Source organism: Pteropus vampyrus, unplaced genomic scaffold (genome assembly GCF_000151845.1).
Source record: "Pteropus vampyrus isolate Shadow unplaced genomic scaffold, Pvam_2.0 Scaffold288, whole genome shotgun sequence".
NCBI lineage: Eukaryota > Metazoa > Chordata > Mammalia > Chiroptera > Pteropodidae > Pteropus > Pteropus vampyrus.
In genome coordinates, this window is record NW_011889069.1 from 2,584,990 (window position 1) to 2,605,901 (window position 20,912).

The window sequence follows — 20,912 nt, forward strand, 5'->3', positions numbered from 1 at the left end:
CTCCCAGGGACCCTGGCGAGCCTCTTAACCTCTGTGAGCTGTGGTTTTCTAATTTGTAAAATGAAGATAACAGTCACTTCACTGCAGCCTCCCGGGGTTTGTTGTGAGGATCAAATAAGTCATAGATTGTGACCAGTGCTGTAAAGTACTAAATAAATGCATGAAATTCATTTTATCCCTATTATAACATACCTCTTAGCTTGTCACATAGAAAGTCTTTATTCTTCCAGGGAACTGTTCCCATTTACTGTCCACTCCAAGTCATGTGGACTCAGTCCTCATCTTTCTCTGCTTGAAGAGGCTTTATGATCACTACCTTCATATGCCATTTCATTTGCTGTATCAATCTGTTTTTCTCTTCATTTTATAAATATTTGCTGAATGCCTAGTATGCCTCAGTATGCTATATACTGAAGACATAAATAAATTATGGTTTCTGCTGTTTTCTAAAAATAGTTAATCTCAGGAAACTCACCTACTTTTAAGCTAGCAAATTCACCATGGGTCTCAAATATACCTCTTCTGGTATTGAGTCACATCTGTTCCTTAGTTCTAAAATATCAGTGTAATGTTTGTGTTTTCTTTATCCCTAAACCCAGCAAGCCTAATGCTTTCCTTCCTAGTGGCACAGGATCCTAACTGCACAATTACTAGTGAGGCCATTAACATTTCCCCAAACTTGAAAATGTAGGCGAGATCCTCTTAATTCTTCCTCTTTCAAGGCATTAAAATTAATTCTCTCAATTTTTCTTGGATAATATCTCTTGGAGGAAACATCTTCATTTCTGCAGGTAGATCCACAGCCCACTCTTGGCATACTTGTTGGGTGATTGGATTAACTTATTTCTTGTCCTTGTGCCTCCGGCTTCTCTCTACTCACTCCATCCCATACAGGTCTGTCAGGTTTATTTTCCTACCCTGTCTAATCTGACTGCATAGAAATACTTCCACTATGGTAGTAGATTTCCTTAACATCTAAGTACATAGTCTAGCTCACATTGTCACACATGATGCTTTGAAATTATCCCCAGTGGTCAAGATGTGCCTTGGGTATCAGTGACAATATTTTAATAAATGCAACTTCTCCTTTCAACGAAAGCACTTGGAAATTAATTCCATTAGATATGTGGCAAAGGCCATCTTATAAAACAATAAGGACGGGCTCTGAGGGTAGTGACAGAGCATCTTTCAGTTCCTCACATTGCAGGAGCAGGGAGTGACAAAGCCAAGGCCCCATAGGATTGTTCTCCCTTCTGCTAATGACACTTGGTTGGCAGAGGTGATGAGATTCTAACACTCTCAAATGAACAGAAGATAAATAAACACTTTTTTTTAACAGACATGTTGCAGCTCGGAAATTTTTGAGTTTTTCTCATTGCAAAATCAATACCCATCAGCAGTTTGAAATTAAAGGCAAGATTAGGCCTCAGTTTTATACATGCCTTATTGTATTCCAAAAGCTTTCTACTCAGTCAGATAAATCTTCTTTAAGAGGATTAGGAAACTTTCATTATCTTTATCTAACGTGAACTAACACTAAGTCTGAAAAATTAATCTATAGACTGGACAAAAGCCGATAGCTGCTGGGAAGAAGGAAGACTCTTGGACGTCTTTCTAATTGAGCAGTGGAGTTTCTGCTTCCAACCACTGGAAATTCATCTGGTCTCTAAAGAAAGAACAAGTCTCTCCATTGCTAACTGAGACAGAAGAGAATGCAACTCCCCGAGCTCCTTCTTATAACCTCTCAGTAAATGTAAAGACCCAGGTGTTCCAAGAGAAGTTTCTCCCCTTCACCTCTGCCCTCCCCGGTCTTTTGAATTGGATTTCACAGGCCACCTCTGATGCCCAAAACTATACACGTTTTTCTGCCTGAATGGGGAGATTGTGAAAAACTGACCCTGGAATTGAGGACTCCACTGATGTGCATCTTGCCTGTTCTCAGACCCTTTCTGACCCAAAATTATGAGGTCCATAGGGAGTCACCACTGGCTTCCATATCTAACCCAAGGCATTGCTCTCAGTGCCTTATGAAGAACATTATTCCTGAAGCTCTGCACTGCTAGCTCTTTATGGCCTGTGTTGACTTTGACATGCTTACACAATCTGTCTTATTTCCAGCAAAGTGATAGTCTTGTTCTGTTTGAGTCTGTTTTTGTACAGTGCCTGACAGTTCTTTTTTATTTCAGTGCCGCATTTCCTGAATTTGAAGATAACTTTGCTGTCAAGGCCACAGGGGTGCCATGGAGGCGTCACTTCTAATATTGAGAATTTCAGCTCTTCTGGAACCAAGGCCAGGTGGCAGGCAGCATAGAGAAGAGAACTCTCGCTCCCTTGTTTTCTGCACCCCAGAAACTTTCAACAGGCATTTCAGCTCATCTCAGATGACTGATCTCACTGAGTGCCTTACCATCCTCTGAGGAGAAGCATCAGACATGACAGTTGTCTTTATCTCCAGATGGCAGGCCATCTTGTATCTCCAAAGTAGTGATCATCACCAAGCCATACCCCTAGGAGGGACATGTGCAGAGAATGGAAACAGCAGAGCATACAGGCATCTGTCGTATGGCAGGCTGATGTGGGCGTCTGAGAGCGCGTGGGGGTGAGGAAAGCGTTCGGAGGCTGAACTCAGGCAAGACTTGAAACAGTATGAGAGCACCGGGGTCTGCTGGGGAGTAGAAACTGCAGGAAACAGATCTCTGGCCCAGCACATGTCTCACAGGGTCAGAGACCTGAATGTTGTGCTAGCCAAGAGCTTCTCTAGCCAAAATAAAAGAATGGCCATCTTGAGTTGTACAAGTGACTGAAGCAGGAAGAGACACTAACCCCTACCCAAACTCTCCATGAGACCAACTGAAATGAGCAAAACTATATTTTTTTAGAAAAGCAAGAGTGAGGGAGTTTATATTAGCTAAGAAAGGATGCTATACACATATCACAGAGTGACAAAAAAAATTCTTTGAATGTGCTGCAGATCTGATCTGATAAAAGGCAGCTACTGAAGAGTAGATCATATGTAGAGACTACTTCTGAGAGTTCAGTTCAGGTTCCCAAGACATCAGCACAGGAGACTCTAAGAAAAGTCCACCCAAATCTTTCATTTGGTGGAAGAATGATGTGACATTTAACAATGGGAGCTACTCTGCTTGGCACTTCATTGTTACCACGATTCAATACCTGACAGGAATTGCTTTACGTGGTGATGGTGAGGGTTGAGGTGGGGCATAGTTAGTTGGGGCAGTTTAAAATAAATTCATTTGTATTGCTGCCTTGTTTTAAAAATGGTTCTCAAATTCTCATAACTGCCATCTGAATGTGTTTCTAATTCTTAATATTTAATCATTGATATCTAAGATTCTGACATTTCTTCAGCCCCATTTTTTTCCCTACAAAGAGAAATTTGAATTGAAAAACTTAAATACTATGCCTGTGATCTACTAATTTAGATTTCATTTAAAGGAGAATAGGAGAGGAAGTTAGGGATTTCACTACTCCCTTTTTTAATTATATAGATTTATTTCCAACATAGACCTGAAAATATCATTTTGACTAGTCTCCCTCTTGATCTCAGCTCCACTATGAAGCTAGAAGAGAGACAGCCACACAACAACAATGTCAGGGAGAACCAAATGACAGAACACTCAGAATCCCTTCCGTAACATGCACAACCATTGCCTATACAAAGACAATCACAAGTCTCATGATTTCACATTAGTATTATTAACATTTTATTACGAAATAAGCCTATGAAAGATATGTAAAGGCACAGTGAGTGGTACTGTATCTATTTTTTAAATATATTTGGTCCCAACTACACAATGCTAAGTAACTTAAGAGATTTCAACCAGCACATGCCAAACAACTTACTAATAAGAACCAAAGGACCAGAGAAAATTTGTGATGATATTTAGTATTCAGATGAGAACTCAACAGACAGGAAGGAATCCTGGGCTTACACTCAATCTTTGGATTCTGTGGAGGAAAATGACTTTTTGTGTTTTCATACACAAATAGAAGCAAAGACTCAGATTACGCTTCCCCTCCATCATTGACAGTAACTCCAACCTGCAAATCTAGCTGTGACTCACCTTGCACTATAAGGTGAACCCGGGAAGTTTTAGGGTGGTTGTCTGTCTGCACAGAGCAGGTATACGGGCCCTCGTCATACACATCCACGTTTTGAATCATGATGCTGTACTGGGTTGGTGTATTGACCAAGATGATCACACGAGGGTCTATGGACCACTTGTCATTCCCAGCATAGAGTATGGTGCTGCGATTTAGCCACGCCACCCGGGTGACTCGGTCATCTATGGTACACCTGCAGGGTGTTAGGGGGGAGAAAGGGAGAGGAAGAGTGGGGATGGGGAAGAGAGGGAGGGAGAAAGGAAGAAAGAAGGGGAGAGGATGGGAGAAAGAAAGTGTTGAGAGATCATATTAAATATATAGTGGTTATATTTCAAGGAATAAATGAAACAACCTAACCTAGTGCTAAAATAAAACAATCAATTATTGATGGAACTTCCTAAATATAGGGTAATAGTGGCCTGAATCACCCTGAAGAACCAATGATACATTTCTATTTGATTTAGGAACATATTACGTGAGTATCTTTGCTGTGTATTTGCTTTCCATCTTATTTCCCCCCCCAGGCTTATATAAAAATTAGTTTATATTTCTTGAGTACATTTAACACCTTGTGGGAGAAGTGACCCAGGAGCATAGGAGAGAGAAAGTGGATCAGTATTTCAAATAGGTCACAGATAAACCACAAAGCAAATACTTAAGTTGTTGTTAGTCAAAAACTGGACATATTTATCTGCAAACTTTCCTGGTATTGATAAACTCTGTGTACCCCTAAGCTGCCCAATGCCTGCAAATCACAATTTATAACATAGAATGGGAAAATTCACCTTAGAAAGCCAACAATTTTGGAGGAAGCCATGGCTATCTCTTAAGATTTTGGGAGAGGGAAGAAGAAAATGGTCAGGCAAGTTTCCTCCTCCCTCCTGTACTCCTCACCCTAGCTCCTGAGAGGAAAAAATGTGGCTTTTGTCACACCGAGGTTACCATCAAGGTGAAAAGTTTACCTCTACTGTCATACTTCTCACTCTTACTAATAATTAGAGGCAAGTGGAATTTGCTTTTTGGTGTATGTGACCTGCCAGATACCAGGTTTAATACAGAAATAAATATGCTTGTTGATTAGGAAGAAAAGTTGCATATGTGCCCCAGGAACATCTGTAAATGGAAAATTTTTAAAAAGGGAATACTTTATTAATGTGAGTTTCAATGAAGGGGACAGTTAAAGGTTTAAAGTAGTGCCCACCTACTACTCAATGCTCTAGTCACAATCTAAGTTGGGGTATCTGGGCAAATAGGAAGATGCAATTATAGCCCTGCTGCTTCCCCAAGGTGTGCTAGCAGAGAAGGTAGGAGATGTGCCTTCTGGGGACAAGGCATGTGAATCCAGTGCCTCCAGGTGAGGAGACAGGGGAAGAATACTGCCATTCCTCACCACATCTGATCCCATTTCAACAGACAGCAGAGATCCTTCTGATAGGGAGCAGGAGATGGGAAGAATGCCAAAGACACTGGCAGTGGAGGAGAGAGCACACACATTTTGGGCATGTTATTTCCACTTGGAAAAGTGACCAGCCTGACATAGGCTTAAAAGGTCAGGGGAACAGAATGATACTGGAACACCAAAATGACAGCTTTTGTTGAAAGGGAATATCATGTAGTCTATCTAGCAAGATACTCTCCCTGCTTGGCAAGAAGAGTAAAATGATACTAGCTTCCAATTATGTCTTTCAATGAGGTCTTTTATGTACAGGTCTACCTATCATTTAGCAAGTGCCGGCAGCCATGAGGTAGGTGTGGGGTGATAATTAGATGCTTTAGATGCTTTCAAATTATAGCAGAAAGAGATTCTTCTCTTCTAAATTGTCATTATTTGCTTACTGTTTTTTTCAAACTATGAAAGTAAAATAAACATGTTTAAACATGTGAACAAGTATAATACAAAGATGCATAAAGGCCAAGCTAATCATTGCATCCCCACCCAGCTCTTAGTTCCCTGAGGTCATTGTTTCAGTAACAGCCTATTACTTCTCTTTCCACATCTTACTCCTCCTCACAGACATATATTTATGTATATAAAGTTTGTATTGATTTGTTTTTACCTGAAATAGAACCATACTCTAATTTTCCTATGAAGCTTTTTTTTTTATTATTATTTTAAACTTGACCATGGGCATCCCTGGACATTAGTAGTTAAAGATCTCATTTTGTAATTGTTTCTAGCTAAGTCTAATATCAGTGAGATGAGTTTCTGGGACCCGAGTGCACTTACCATAAGATACTAATAGTTCAAGTATCATTGAATGACTCTTTCCCAACTAAATAGTGTCATTGGTATAAAGAAAAATTGAAGTCATGTTGTTTTCTCCATATCCTGGGACCCTAGCTTTACTTTCCACAAAGTTTCTCCTTCTATAGAAACTTTTCCATTTTGCTTATGAAGATTAAAGCCCTAATGGACTCTCCCTGCTTTGAATTTTCTGAAACAATTCTTAAAAAAAAAATACGATAAACTCATTCATTAATTCTCAGTTGTAAATAATAGATAAGGGTTAATGTGCAAACTTCTGTAACGATGGCTGTTTGAATAACTCCTAAGAAGTTCTGACTATACAATTCCAGGAATCAGATGGCTGGGACATGAAGGATGAATCGGGACAGAGTGGAAAGTCATCTTCCAGTCCCTGCAACCTCACAAACCTAGGTGACTACATGCAAACAAAGATCCTTAATTTTAGTTTGGTCAGTCATATAACCCCTTTCACATTTTTAAGTTGACATAAATTAAGTTATAGTTGCAAAAACTGCATTTTTGTAGAAAATATTCACATTTTAAAATTAAACTGTCGCACTATTCATATATATATATATATATATATATATATATATATATATAGTTCATGGAATTTAAAAATTATAGTGATTTGCTACTCATGATTATCTATATTCAACATTCACAAACAAGCTATCCTTTAGGAGTCATGGATTATGCATCGTTCCTCTTTTAGTCCTGAACTCGTATTTTTATTATATGTCCTCTGCAATATTTTATCCTTATATAATATTTTACGCTTGAAAATCTTTTATTGATCAGTTATAATATTTATAAATAAACTTAACTTTCTTTTATGTTCTGCAACCATAAAGCTCTAAGCAATAATATTTTTTAAAATGAGTTATCATTACAAGGATAATATTGATAAAACAACACAAATATATTGTATATGTTGTTAAATAATAATTAACATAACAAGTAAGCTTTTACTGGAAATATAGCTATTAGTGGGATAGATGAAGCTTTTCAAAATAAATATCATTACTGCTAGAATGAGAAAGAGCTAAGAATCAATTCTATTTCTATTCCTATTTCTGCTTTAAGAGAAATCTAGTTCACATAAATAAGAAGATGGAAATGAAAATCTTGTATAGAAATGCCACTCAATTCTTTGAACCTTTTCCAAAATATATGCCAAAAATTACATAGTAATATAGCTTCAAAAATTATTTTAATGATCTTACAGTTGACAATTCAATTAGTTCCTCCTTCAATTTCTTTTAAAGCAATGAATTGGAAAATATCTCAATTGCAAAAGGCTACATTGTAACACAGTATTAAATTCATTCAATTTCTCAATATCTGGATAGTATACTGCTAATATTTTCCCAGGCCTTATCAAATGACTATTAAAGATATGTTACTTTTTTACTTAGAAGCACCTTGGTTAAACCAATACACTCCGAAATGAGAGGAAAATTGAAGTACTATTAATTTTAATGTGCCAAATCACACTGCCCTCTGTCAGAAAATGTCTCTTTCTCTTTGAGTTCTAATTCCGAAATAGAAATGGCACAAGTTTTGCCATAAATTTATTACTGATGAAATAATGTGCCATGATCTTCAGCATTTCTTGTTTCACTTTGATGGGACTCTTCTTCAAGAGTGATCCTCTGTTTGATAATAGCTCAGTGGTGAATGCAACAAAGAGAGTAAAGAAAGATTCTCTCCTGGACAATTACTAAAGTGGAAGCAATCAGAAAGGAGAATTAAGGTTACAATTCAATCTCAGATACTTTTCAGGCAGGAAATTTGAGATCTTAAAATATATTACTTAAATCTGTCATTACCCTGTATAAGGCCTCCAACTTCAGGTTGGATGTATGCAACCAATTCAGATTACCATGAGGCCTAGCAGGGGCTGATTTTGAAATACATTAGTCCAAATCTACCTTCAAGGGCTAGAATACGTTCTTAGTGCCTGGCCACACAGTCCATGGAAAACTTTGTAGAGCTAGACAAACCCCAGATGGATGACCAGTGCCCAATTTATTTGCTCTCAAACATGGGCCTCATTACTGGGCATTGAGGGCAAATAGAGAGGAATAACTGGATTAAAAGCATCTCTCAATGGGGCAGAGCTGGATCACCAAGTCTGTAAAGTCCTAAAGCCTAACAAATGATAAAGAAACTTGGTAGAATGAAGATGTTGGTTGAGGACAGTTATTTTCCTTTTAACGTTTCTGTGCTTCAAAAGAAAGTATAGTGTGTAGCATCAATGCTTCTTTCTTTCTTCCATCACTATAGGGCTCTTTCAGTGTCTTCTTTCAGAACGGCAGTAAAAAGAGCTTAGGAAAGAACTTAAACAAATGTTTAAGTATTCTTCTAAACCTGGTCTTCCCTGCTGTTTATAGCTATGTCCTGAAGTCTCATTAACAAGACGCACGTGGAAAAGGATTTCTGATGTTAAACAAGGGGGATCCAAGAGGAAAGTTGAGAAACAGTGTGTCAAATTTTCTGACATTCCATTAATTTTTCAGAGTTTCTTGAAAACTCTTTCAGGCATTTAAAATCCTTATATTCCCAGATAACCCTATTTACAGATTCTTGATAAGAGAACTCATTACAACTCTATCACAAGTAATGTCTAAAATTACTCAGTGCTTATTCTGTACCTAGCAAAGCTTAAAAATTTTCCATATATTAGATCACTCAATCCCCTTTTGAGATATGCTCTAGTATTATCCACATTTTACAGATGAGGAAACTGAAGCAGAGAGATTCCAGATTCCTAACGTCCACAGCTGGTACTATCAGAGCAGGGAATTCAAACTCAGGCAGACTGGTGCTAGAATTTCAGCACTTGAGAGCTGTGGTATTCACCTCAAAAAGAAAGTGCTTGTGGCTTGAGAATCCAAGTGACAAGGCCAACCAGGGTTGGATGGCCCTATCCAATTAGTACATTTATGGTACTAATTTAATTTTCTCATAAGAGATAAAATAGCTTAGGCGAACATAGAAGACATTTAAAAGTGATTTTGTACACCTTAAAATACTGCTAGCTAGGTGTGAGGAAAGGAGGTAAAAATATGAATCAGAAAGACCAAAGAAATGTCTGAAAGAGATTGGAGAAAAGGAATCCTGCTGGCAAAGTATCATTTCCAATGCTACTGAATATAGAATGTAAGGTGAAGGAACAGAATTGCTTTGTTTTGTTTCAGATGAGGAGGTACAGTTAAGGGAAATGCAAACCTTAATGCAGTGATTTTCAAACTTTAGTGTGCATCTGAACCTCCTAGAGAGCATTTTAAAACACAGATTGCTGAGTCCTGCTCCCACATTTCTAACAAATTCCCAGGTGAAGTTAGTGTTGCTGGTCTTGGGCAAACTATTTGAGAACCACTGCCTTAAATAAATCGGACAAGAGACAGGTTGGATTTTAATCAAAAAACACAATCTTCCTAAAAAGTGAAATTGGCCAGTATTAATTTTTTTGTTTGTTACATCTGATTTTATTTCTATATTTTGCCTCTGAAAATATAAAATTAAAAAGCATCCTGACAACAGATATTTAATGAGTGTTTAATGTGTACTAGAGAACGTTCCAGGAGCAGAAAATGGTGAGATAGGCGCAGACAAATGTCATGTTCCTTGAAGCTATGTTCAGTGACGCAATTAAATCATATAAGTAAAAAAGTATATTAGTTTCAGAAAATGATAAGTAGTAAAAAATAAAGCAGAGTAAGGACTGGATTGTGCCATGGGGACTGGGATCATATTTGAGACAGAGTGGTCAGAAAATGATCTGTGGCTTGCATGCTAGATATCGAAATTTTTCCAATCTTAAGTGCAATACGGTGTACATCTGAAAATCATGTCTAACTCAAAAATAAAATTCATATCTCACTTACAAACATAAATAGCTGCAGGAACACTTAGATGATCTGGGTGGCTAGAGAACAAGTCTCTTAATCCAGCCTTACAAATGGTCTCTCCTATATGGATAACATTATAGGTGTTAATGTTCACATAATAGACAATTGGCATTTTGAGACACTAAAGTTAACTGGAAATACCTTTAGATTTCCACTCTTGTTATTGGGGTAATACCTGAAATATGTTTCAGGCCTCTCTGTTAATGACTAGACATTGGTATTAGAGTTTAATCTCGAATATAGACTTATCATTGTAAAGTTTACTCTTTGTAATCTAATGTTAATATTAAATATTTCATATACAGCTTGGAGTTTACAAGGATAATTGACAACAAATTTTGTTTCTTGTTCATTCCCATCAGAAAGATAAAGTTGAATTTGGTAACTCAAAGGTCACTTTCATGTCAAGAAATTTGAAAAAAAGTTTTTTTCTGTATCTTCAAAACTCTTCATGAATAAAATTGTCCAAGAGAGGGAGAGAGAGGGAGAGAGAGACTTCATAGAATTTACAATACCGCATTTAATTATCTACACACTTATTTTTTAGACTGCAAATACATGGATAAGAACCCTGTTACTGGCCTTCATTTTGTGTCACCAGCATCATCTGCAGTCCACTTAGCATTTAGTAGGTGATCAATACATATTTATAATGATTAAAAGATGTAAGGTAATGTTTTCCAAATTGGCATCGAAAGAATCCACATAAGATTATAACTAAAGATATTGTATTACACAGTTGAAAGTTGCTACAAGCATTGATCTTAAATGTTTTTGCCACATAAAAGAAATACTAATCATGTGATGTGTTGAAGGTATAAACTTATGCTGTGGTGGTAATCATTTTGCAATAAATAAATGCCTTAAATCAACATATTGTATACCTTAAACACATATATAATGCTGTATGTCAATTACATATCAATAAAGCTGATAAAGAAGGAGCCCACATAAGGGGAAGTAGATGTCTTTGCGATATATATATATATATATATATATATATATATATATATATATGTGTGTGTGTGTGTGTGTGTGTCTCTCTGTAAGTTATATATATATATCCACGTACACACATAAACACTCACTTACACACACATGGGATCCACAGGTTCTCTACTAGTATTTTTTAATTTAGTGTTTTTATTTCTATAGTACTCTTAAGAACTATAATATATATATATTCTGGATGCAGCATGACCACAATTAGATTTAAGTATTCAGATTTGTGTCTATTATTACAATGGCATCAAAGAGCACTTCTTTTATTGCCTCAGGCTAATGAGAAAAATACAGAAGTGGACTTACTTTGTCAGCAATGCATTCCTGCTAAGGAAAGCTGAGTGATGCCAGGGGCCGTTGTAGTCATAAAGATTCTCATAGATGGAATGAACTAATGTGGAAAGAGAACTTGGTTGTCGCATGGCACAGGCTGAAGGCAACAATGATGTTCTTACAGCAGTCAGCACCATTTTTACATTGCAACTTAGAAATTAATTTTAATAAAACATCACCTGGTCCATTAAATTAATGTTGTAGATTTTAATGTTAGTGGTTATATATGTGTATGATTTTCAATTTTTGATTTTTGAGTCATATGAAGGTAAAGGTTAAGGCATTTATACAGTGTTATGACCTTATGTACATAAAACTTTAAAAATAATGTTACCACTGGGAATCCGTAAAAACTTTGTCTCTGCTCTCCTCTGCCCCCTGCCTTTAAAATGACCTTCTAAAGGGGCCTCAATTTAAGTAATGCTGATAAAGGTGAGAGAATTGAATATTAAAACCTAAAAATGAATTTTAAAAAATATTCTTTTTAAATTTACCCATATTATTAATTTTTTTTGTTATTTTTATTTTGTTTTATGTTTTGCCTTTTTTCACAAATTGAAAGGTAATCGAATTTAAGAACCTTACATGTATCAAAATATATTAATAATGTCAGTTTGAAAAGTGGGAGGAAGATCTTACTTTAGAGAATTCAAAAACCAATAATAAATGGATTTTTTAAAGGAAAGGAGAGGAGGCAAGCCAAAATGAAATATTTTTAGATCAATTCCCAAGGTATTTTAAATTGCAGAAAGCTGTTCTCCTGGGAAGCTTTAACTATTCAATGATTTCCTGAGTTATAAATACAGCCAACTCTAGAGCATCACCAAGGACTCTAAATTATGTAAGAGAAAACTTTATAATTCAGATAGTTAAAATTTCAACAAGAATAATAACTCTGCTAGAGCTAATATTTGCTGATAAGGTATTGATGGAGAATAGATGTGAGAACCTCTGTAGAAGAATGGGAGGGGGTGGATTAGAGCTATTTAGAGAGGGCCCAAGAAGGGAATATTTCTTTCAGTGGTGCAAGAGGCTGACTTTTACATGTCATATGCGTAATGTTCCTAACTGGAAGATGGTGCCACACTAATCGCAGCTGGAGTGGACAGTCACATTAATACACAGAAAGAATGTAGGGCAGAGGGGATGGGTGTTATCCAGAGAAAAGGAGAAAACATATTCTATGCATGCAGGATGAAGGCCCTGGAAGATATAAAGTATTTAAAACAAAATCAATGAAGGTGTAGGGTATCCTGAAAATGGTGTCACTTGAAGCAGAAAATCAGCTGCAAGACGATGATATATTGTGGTTTCATCCATGACCAATGATATATGAGTCCATCAGAACAGTGCTCATTGTGTCTTCAAGCAGGCAACGGGACCTTCCTGTCCCCACAAGCACAGTCATGGCTCTACCTGAATACAGAGAGCAACTTTACCACCTCATCACCCAAATGAGGCAGCTGGCTGAAGGCAGTTCAGAACAGAGCACCTGATACAGTGAAGGAAAATGAAGGGAGTGATTTATGTGAGAAGATGGCTCCGCAAAGAGGTGGAAATTGCTTACGACCACAAAAGAGGAGTTAAACTGCATGGCTGTGGGAGGAGAGAGGAGGAGAATTCCTATCACGGTCATAGAAGGTAAAGCACAGGGTAGCTAAACATAATCATGAAAAGAAAGGGTAGATGAAAAGGCAAAAGAACGCTCTCTGAACAAAATACTGAGTGACTGAACTGGCTTCTTCTCATACTCCAAGTCACTCTAAATTCACAGGATGTGTTTGGTAGATAACTTTAGTGTTCCAAGGAGACAGAGGCTAGGCCAAAATAAAAATCATAACCAAAGCCATCATAAGAGACAGTGCCTGCCTTCAAAATTATTATGATCTCAGAGGAATGATAGAATAATAGGGCATTTAAAAGATACCCTATCACATTCATGGATATAATAAAAAGTGTACATTCACCCATTCATTTAACAAATATTTACTAAGCACTCACCAAGTGCCAGACTGTAGGGATAAGATGTTAAACAGAGAATCACTGTCTCTACCCTCATGGCATTTTTAGATTTATAGCAGTATTTGTAGCAGTATTCAATCAACAGATCTCAAGAATACCTGTGTACTATTGCAAACTAACTGAGGGGACCGCTAGGACTATCATGTATAGGGTATGGCATGGGAAGCCCTGCTCAGATACATACTCTAAAGACAGGCTTTTCTAAAGAAGTAGCAATTATTCTAAGATAGAAAACTGAGATAGAACACCAGGTACATGTGTTGGTTATGGAGAGCATTTAAGATAGAGGACAGGACAGATGCATAGCCCCTGGGACAAAGGTTGACTCAAGTAAGGAACAGAATGGAAGCTAGAGTGGCCAAAGCAAGGCAGACGGGGAAATGAGCAGATTGCATGAGGCTCGGGAGGTGTACATGTGCACAATAAAAAAGTCTGCATTTTATTCTAGGTGTAACAGGGAATCCTCGAATAGGTTGAAGGAGAAGCATGCCGTGTTTTAAATTATACTTTTCACAAGAATATGCTGGACTCCTTTTAGAGGATGAACTGTTGCAGGACAAGAGGTGGAAGAACTAGTGAAGGGACTATTGTAGCCCTGTAGACATGAGAGAGTAGTCATGTAACAAAAAGGTCTGTAGCTGAAGGGAGAGGTGGGGAGCCAGGGTGAAGGAAAAGGGTTAGGAATGAAAGGAGAGTGGAGTGTTGATGACAACACTTTCAAGAATGTTGGCAGCCAAGGTGGAAAGAGAAATAAAGTCAAAAAGAGCATTGGGCTCTCCAGAGGATTTTTTTTTTATTTGTTTATTTATTTAACAGTGGAAACACTTGGGGGCTTATTTATTTTATAAATATTTACTGAATATCTACTGGGTGTCAGGACTTCTCAAACTTTCATATGCCCACAAATTACCTGTTCATCTAGTTAATTCACTTAGTTTGGATAGGGACCACAGACCTGCATTTCCAACAAGCTCTGTAATTATGCTAATGTGTTGGGCACAGCACTTTGAGTAGCTCAGTTTTAGTCACTAGAGATGCAACTGGGAATACTACAAGAATCAGTCTTTTTTACATTCCATGATATAAGTATATACTAATGAGGTCAATCTTATTGAATGAGAACACCTCTCACCTACCAGAGATAGATGATAACTGACAGAGAAATTTTACAGTTAAGGTGGGGAAATATGAGATTTAAACACATGATGGGAAGGTGTTTCATCTGTTGTATCATAAAAGAAGAAAAAAATAGAAACATAGATATGTTTGTGGACCTGACTACTTGAAAGCAAGGGTCTGAGTGGTGGTTTCTATTTTCTCTAAAGTATAGGGCAAAGTTATTGGTTGAAGGTGAATGAGAGAGTGGTAGAAAGGAAAAGGCAGAAGCAAGAAAAAGTGAAATAGCTGTTGCATAAAATGAGAGCAAAATTATTGGGGAACTGTACTAGGAGTTACAGGCACTGCTGAGGTCCTGTTTGTAGCTGCTAGCCAAGGATTTATAGTGATGATACTCTGCTAGCTTTAAGGATCCTCTCCAGTATTGCTCAGTTGCTCAGCTGCTCAGCTGCAGACATAGAGAATGTGGACGGGTGGGTTCATCCAATGTTAGAATATGCCAGATGAGCAAGAGAAAACATGCCAAGTATTAGAGGAATTAAAAATAATAATTTATAAAAGGAGAATTGAAAATTGGAGGGGCTGGTGGATAGAAAACCTGGTGGGTTTTGTGTACTGGAAGTCTTAACGATGTTCTTGAGCAGATGAGCTGGAATGAAAGAAACTTTACGTGAAAGAAAGTAGAAATATGTGTTGACCATGCAAGGATGGTCCTTTTCCAGAGATTACACTAATTTTGAGGCTAGATGGATCATCTAGATGGATCTTGACAATATCGAGACTAATAGTGGAAGGTAAGAGTTCTTTATAAGTTTCAACGACACGTGTAAATTGAATATTATAGAGACCATATACTGTGGGGCTAAAGAGAAGGCCTTAATATCAGATGGACAAGGGCTCTGTACTTAATAACAGATGGCCCTAGAACAAGCCTTTTGTTTAACTTCTCGGAACCTCCATTTCCCCATCTGTGAAGTAGGATGAAAACATTTACTTCCTAGTGTTATTCCATGTTATTATGAGGCTGAATGAAGTAATTCAGTACGAGAGTCAGAACTGCACCTGGCAAATAATAAACATTCTTTAAACAGCGCCTGCTTTATTACTATTGTCAGAGAGCTGTTTTGCTTCACTTGGAACAAATATCAACCTCTGTTATTTGGAAGTATATGTTAGTTTAACTAAGTGATATTGAATATATTTGCTTATCATTTTCCAAGGAGTTCTGAAGTCTTCTCTGTATGTATTTTCAAATCTATAAGGAATGAGATTTGATTTAGGGTTGTTTGAGCCCATATCAAGATGGATTATATTGCTGGCTAATAGATCAGAAATAACACGAGTCTATGGTCATGCTACCCTTAACAAACCCAATTCCGTCTGATCTCGGAAGCTAAGTAGGGTTGGTCCTGGTTAGTTTTTGGGTGGGAGACTACCTAGGAAGACCAGGTGCTGTAGGTGTAAAATATTAAAAAATATATAATAATAAGAGATTGTAAGCTGACAAGGTCCTTGCAATCTGTGAGGTCAACTAAGGGTTGCCTTGCCTAAAAGAAAAGAAATAACATGAAATTTATATTTTAAGTATTACCTAGCAAATCAATCCAGTGTTTTTCCAGTTTACCTATAGATTATTTCACTTCTAATGAGATTTTTTTCTACCAAATTTCTTGCTTTTCAGAAGTATTTTGTATTTAACCAATGTAGAGTTTTGCAGTAGGATTTCATTTCCCTCTAAGGTTGATTTTCTCAGCTAAAGCCATTGAGAAAACTTTAACTTTGTATTTTTATCAGGTCTCATTCACAATGTGTTGACATGATGGTTGATGGGACAGTTTCTAGATTGATGACCAGTGGTTGGTAAAATGCTGTATTTCTAAAAATACATAATTGAGAGATCAATCAATACAATTGTGTGTACCTGAAAGAGAATGCAGTAGGCCTGCAGGCCCCGATAGCTTATGCAATACTGTCTTTGTCTTGGGCAGCTTCACTGTGTAAAAAGGACAACCCTCAATTTAGAAGAACCAGAGACCCAGACTATTCCATTCTCAAGCTGACTGAGACATTACTGAAACCAAATGAAAACTGTTTAAGTACCAAAGAGATTAAAAGTATTGGGATGATGCGGGTAAGATCACAATTGAATGGATTACTTTAGGTGTGACCTTTAGAGAAGAACATTCAATTTCTTTAAGAAATTACATATACTGCAGGATGCTAAGCAAAAGTGAAAATTAATCTAAGAGCCTCGTTCTCAACCCAAGGAGACACCAGTAGCTGGTAAAAGTGTTTTTCCGAGGCAATGGGAAGGGTACATTTTAGGGTAGATGAAGAACAAGCACAGATTTTAGCAAAGGGTCTCTCCACAGAACTGGGCAAGTCGTGTGCAGATAGCCAGTTCATATCTGGAATCACTGTGTGGCTTTGAGATGTCTCCTTTTCTTCCATTTTCTTCTTTTGTGACGTTGTCTTAAAAGACAGTGCTACAGCATAAGCAAAACCATTTCAGAAGCAATAAACCCTTGGGTAAAGAGGAAAAGTGTCTTTTATGTTAAGAATGATAAAAATATCTCCTTTCCTATCTTCCTGCCACATATTCCTTGCCTCTCTGGACCTCAACAATGGTGCAGAACTCCATAAGGAGTTGTAAAAGGCAAGGAGGGCTTTTGCTTTCACCTGCCTACCTGTCCTAGATAGCTGTTTCAGAACCTGCCCTTTGGCTACTCAGGGATGCCTTGCAAAGCCACCCAGAATAATTCACATTATTTATTTGCCACTGGCTCCCACTCTGAAGTCCCTTCCTCCACATCCTGCACAGTTTTAAAACTCAGCCTCCCAATTTGTTCATTATAGTTGGCAAAAAAGTGAGCGAGATGAAATTAAAATGTTTCCTAAGCACACATCATTTTAATTCCATTCAATAGATTATCTTGACATATTTACTCATGGCCATGTCTGTCTCAGTATCATCCATGGAAAAGTATATATTAAAATTTTAAATTAAAAGCAGAGAGTCTGGGGAGCTTGATATCTTTTTGAGAAATGGAGCAAGTCAGCCACAGGCTCCCAGCATGAGTATCGTGGGAGCAAAGAGTCTGGCAGTGCAGAAATTACAGCCCACGGATTTCCCTGCAAATACCTTCCCACATATAATGTAAGGGATCATGGAATCCCAAAGACAGGCAAAACCTCAAAGGTCATTCTTTCTCTGGATCAGTGTATATAAAAAGCTGTCTTCTTTTGGGTTCAGGTGAAACTTATCAGAAACTGCGAATAGACTGATTTATTTTTGAAACCAAAAAATATGCCGAAAATTCATTAGCCTTTATCCTATTACAGAAATTTTGTGTAATATACTACTTAAGAGAATAAATACTTTAATGAGTCACAGGTTTGTAATTTATAAACTCTTGACCCTTTGTGTGCATCAGTTTTCTCATTTATAAATGGAAATCATATTTTAAAAAAAGCATAGATTGTGGAGACTATTAAAGAAACAATCATTTTAATACTATTATCAAATTTCTGACACTGTAATCAATACATGTTTGTTATTATATTTCTATAATTACTCAAAACTAAAGAATAATGGTATTGAAAGCATTATAATAATTCTGCTTTTCTCTTAGTGTTCATTTTCCAATCTACACATACATTAGTTATGAAGTTTGGAAAATTAACTAGGATTCTACCTCTTTGGATCCCAACTAATAGATCATACTTCTCAAGTTTAGAAATAGTGATTGTGTGTGTTAAGTGATTGTGGCTTCATGGTCACCTGGGAGTCCAATAAGTTTTCTTGATTCATCTTGTGCCATTCTGAACAGACTATACATCTGAACGAAACCTTATTTGAGTTTTTATAAATAAAAACCTCATTAAATAGACGGATGAGCTCGGACAGATGGAAGAGGAATTGAGAAGTGATACTTTTACCAGTGTTTTCCATTCTTACAAGCACTTCTGTATAACGTCGACTCTGCCTGTTTAAAAATATATGTTATATATTTTTAATAAGCCAATCATCTTTTCCAGAATAGTGGCTTATTTTATATAGATTATGTGAACTATCTCTCCTTAAAAAAATAAAATAGAAGGCAGGCAAAAATCTTTCCTTGGGCCATGAGAGGCCCAAAGAGAGATATTCTCTGGGGGCAATAAAGTCACAGGAAATTTTTGCAAATGTTTCCAGTTCAGGCCTAGGGAGTCATTGATTTTAATTTATATCACCTAAAGTTCTGTGCCAGCTGTTGTCAGTCTGGAAGGAAGAGGATATTCTTCACTCCTGGAATTTTCTCGAGTGCTCAGAGGGAACCAAAAGAACAGGAAGTCTGACCTGAAGGCAACCTGAATTTCTTTGGCCTGCTGCATTTTACTCACCTGCTGAGTAAGGGGCAGAAATTGTATGCAATAGTACTCCGAAAGTGCTCAAAAAACACAGACTGAGTTTATGGTGTTCTGTATAGAGGAGGGTCTTTCCATAGAAATCTGTTTCTGAGAGTGTTTCAGAAGATATGCCACAAAAACCCAGTTATTCATTATAATGTGGGAAGGCTGAGTTTCCTTGCCATAGACTTTAAATAAATAATGTTATAGAGTGAGATAAAAAGAGATAGAAAGGGAGGGAAGTAAGAGAAAGAAAGATTTTTAAAAAGAAAAGAGAAAGAAATAAACCTTCAGATTGGTTGAAAAATGTATAATTTACTTCACACTTTTCAGCTAACGGACGCACCTTTTGAATTGTGTTCTACCCAGGTGAATATTGAAATAATTATGCACTTCCTAAGCACACATTGGCTACAAATGATTCCTGTTATTCTTTGACAATTCCTTTGTAACTGTTCAATACCTGGCACCCAACAGATCTGCCGCCAGTGTTCTTAAAACTTGACTTTACACTGTCAAGTTTTGACAAACTTGACTTTACTGTCAATGGGTTCAGTCCTCCCACTCTCCTGTTCTCAGGTTCTCCTCAACTAGCATGAGTCCTAGTTAGGCCACATGTCCAAAGAGTAAAGTCTCCTTCCACTCAAATTAACTATGAGAAAGCAAGCAGTCTGGTTAAGCCCTCAGGGAGTCCAGCAGAGTGGAGAATTACTCCTGTCTCAGTTCATTGTAATGAATAATAAAGAGATACTTACATGTGATTTTTGGTAAATTATTCATCTTGTGCACTGAAGAATCAGGGCAGTAATACGTAAGGGAGAGTTCTGGTGCATCTGGGTTCTTATAAATACTCAATCTAAAGCATTTCCAAAGACCCATCTCCTCCCCTCATTAAGGACTAAAGCAGTCAGGGATTTTGGAAAGAAGAGGCTTAAATCAGGCACTTCCATCTCTCTCTAGGCTCTGTGTGTGCAGCTGCCCATAAGCTGAAGCTGTTTATAACATATTTGTTATTTTATTGTAGCGCCAGAGTCACTCGAAGCCACCTGAGGAGCTCAGCAAGACCTCCACTTTGCTTTCTGCAGCCATCCTCAGGAGGTAATTAGAGAGTGAGAATTGTTTCCAAACCAATAAAGCTCCTCCAGGACCCTCCACCTACTGCATTTACAGTAGGCTTGATCCCTCTCTGACGGTAGACACGACACATCCTGAAGGAGACAACATACTTCTGGTTCTTCATTGCTTCCTATTAGATTCAGTGTCACTGTTATTCCTTCATGCTTAGGATGCCATACGGAGACATTCTGAAAACCCTCATCAAGAGTTCCACCCTCTCTCATGTGCCAGGGTAAATGAACATGGGGAGTGAGAGAGTCTGGGGTCTTAGATCTCATTCCTTCAAGATCCAAGAGATTTTATTTTTTTAGGCCCTCACTTGTCAAGTTTTAGAAAATAAAAAGTCCTAATTAGTATTTGTCCTGTTGATACTTATAATCATTCATACCTATAAACAAAAAGTTTACTGTTATACATTTTAAAGTTTATATTTTGCACAATCACTTGCTTTTATTCCCCTGTGAGTGGTGCCATTCTTCCTTACACTAGAAACAGTTAAGTGTTTTACTCACACTTTTGGCTTGTTCTTAGAGAATATGGACAAGGTTAAGAACTGAGGCTCCTAAAACAAAACAAAACAAAACATGGTAATAGATGATGATGATGATGATGATGATGATAGAAATGAAACAGTGGAGCTTATA

The 20,912-nt window shown here is 37.3% G+C and overlaps 1 protein-coding gene and 1 pseudogene across 12 annotated transcripts in view; one reads left to right on the forward strand and one right to left on the reverse strand.

The window, feature by feature from the left end:
• OPCML (opioid binding protein/cell adhesion molecule like) overlaps positions 1-20,912 on the reverse strand; it is a 495,048-nt gene that overhangs the window by 228,133 nt on the left and 246,003 nt on the right. For all 12 annotated transcript variants that reach the window (XM_011376227.2, XM_011376225.2, XM_023521048.1 and 9 more), the window contains one exon: positions 4,086-4,318. In XM_011376227.2, coding sequence (XP_011374529.1) covers positions 4,086-4,318 — 233 coding nt within the window. The remainder of the gene's footprint in view (positions 1-4,085; positions 4,319-20,912) is intronic.
• LOC111729915 lies at positions 16,106-16,224 on the forward strand (annotated as a pseudogene).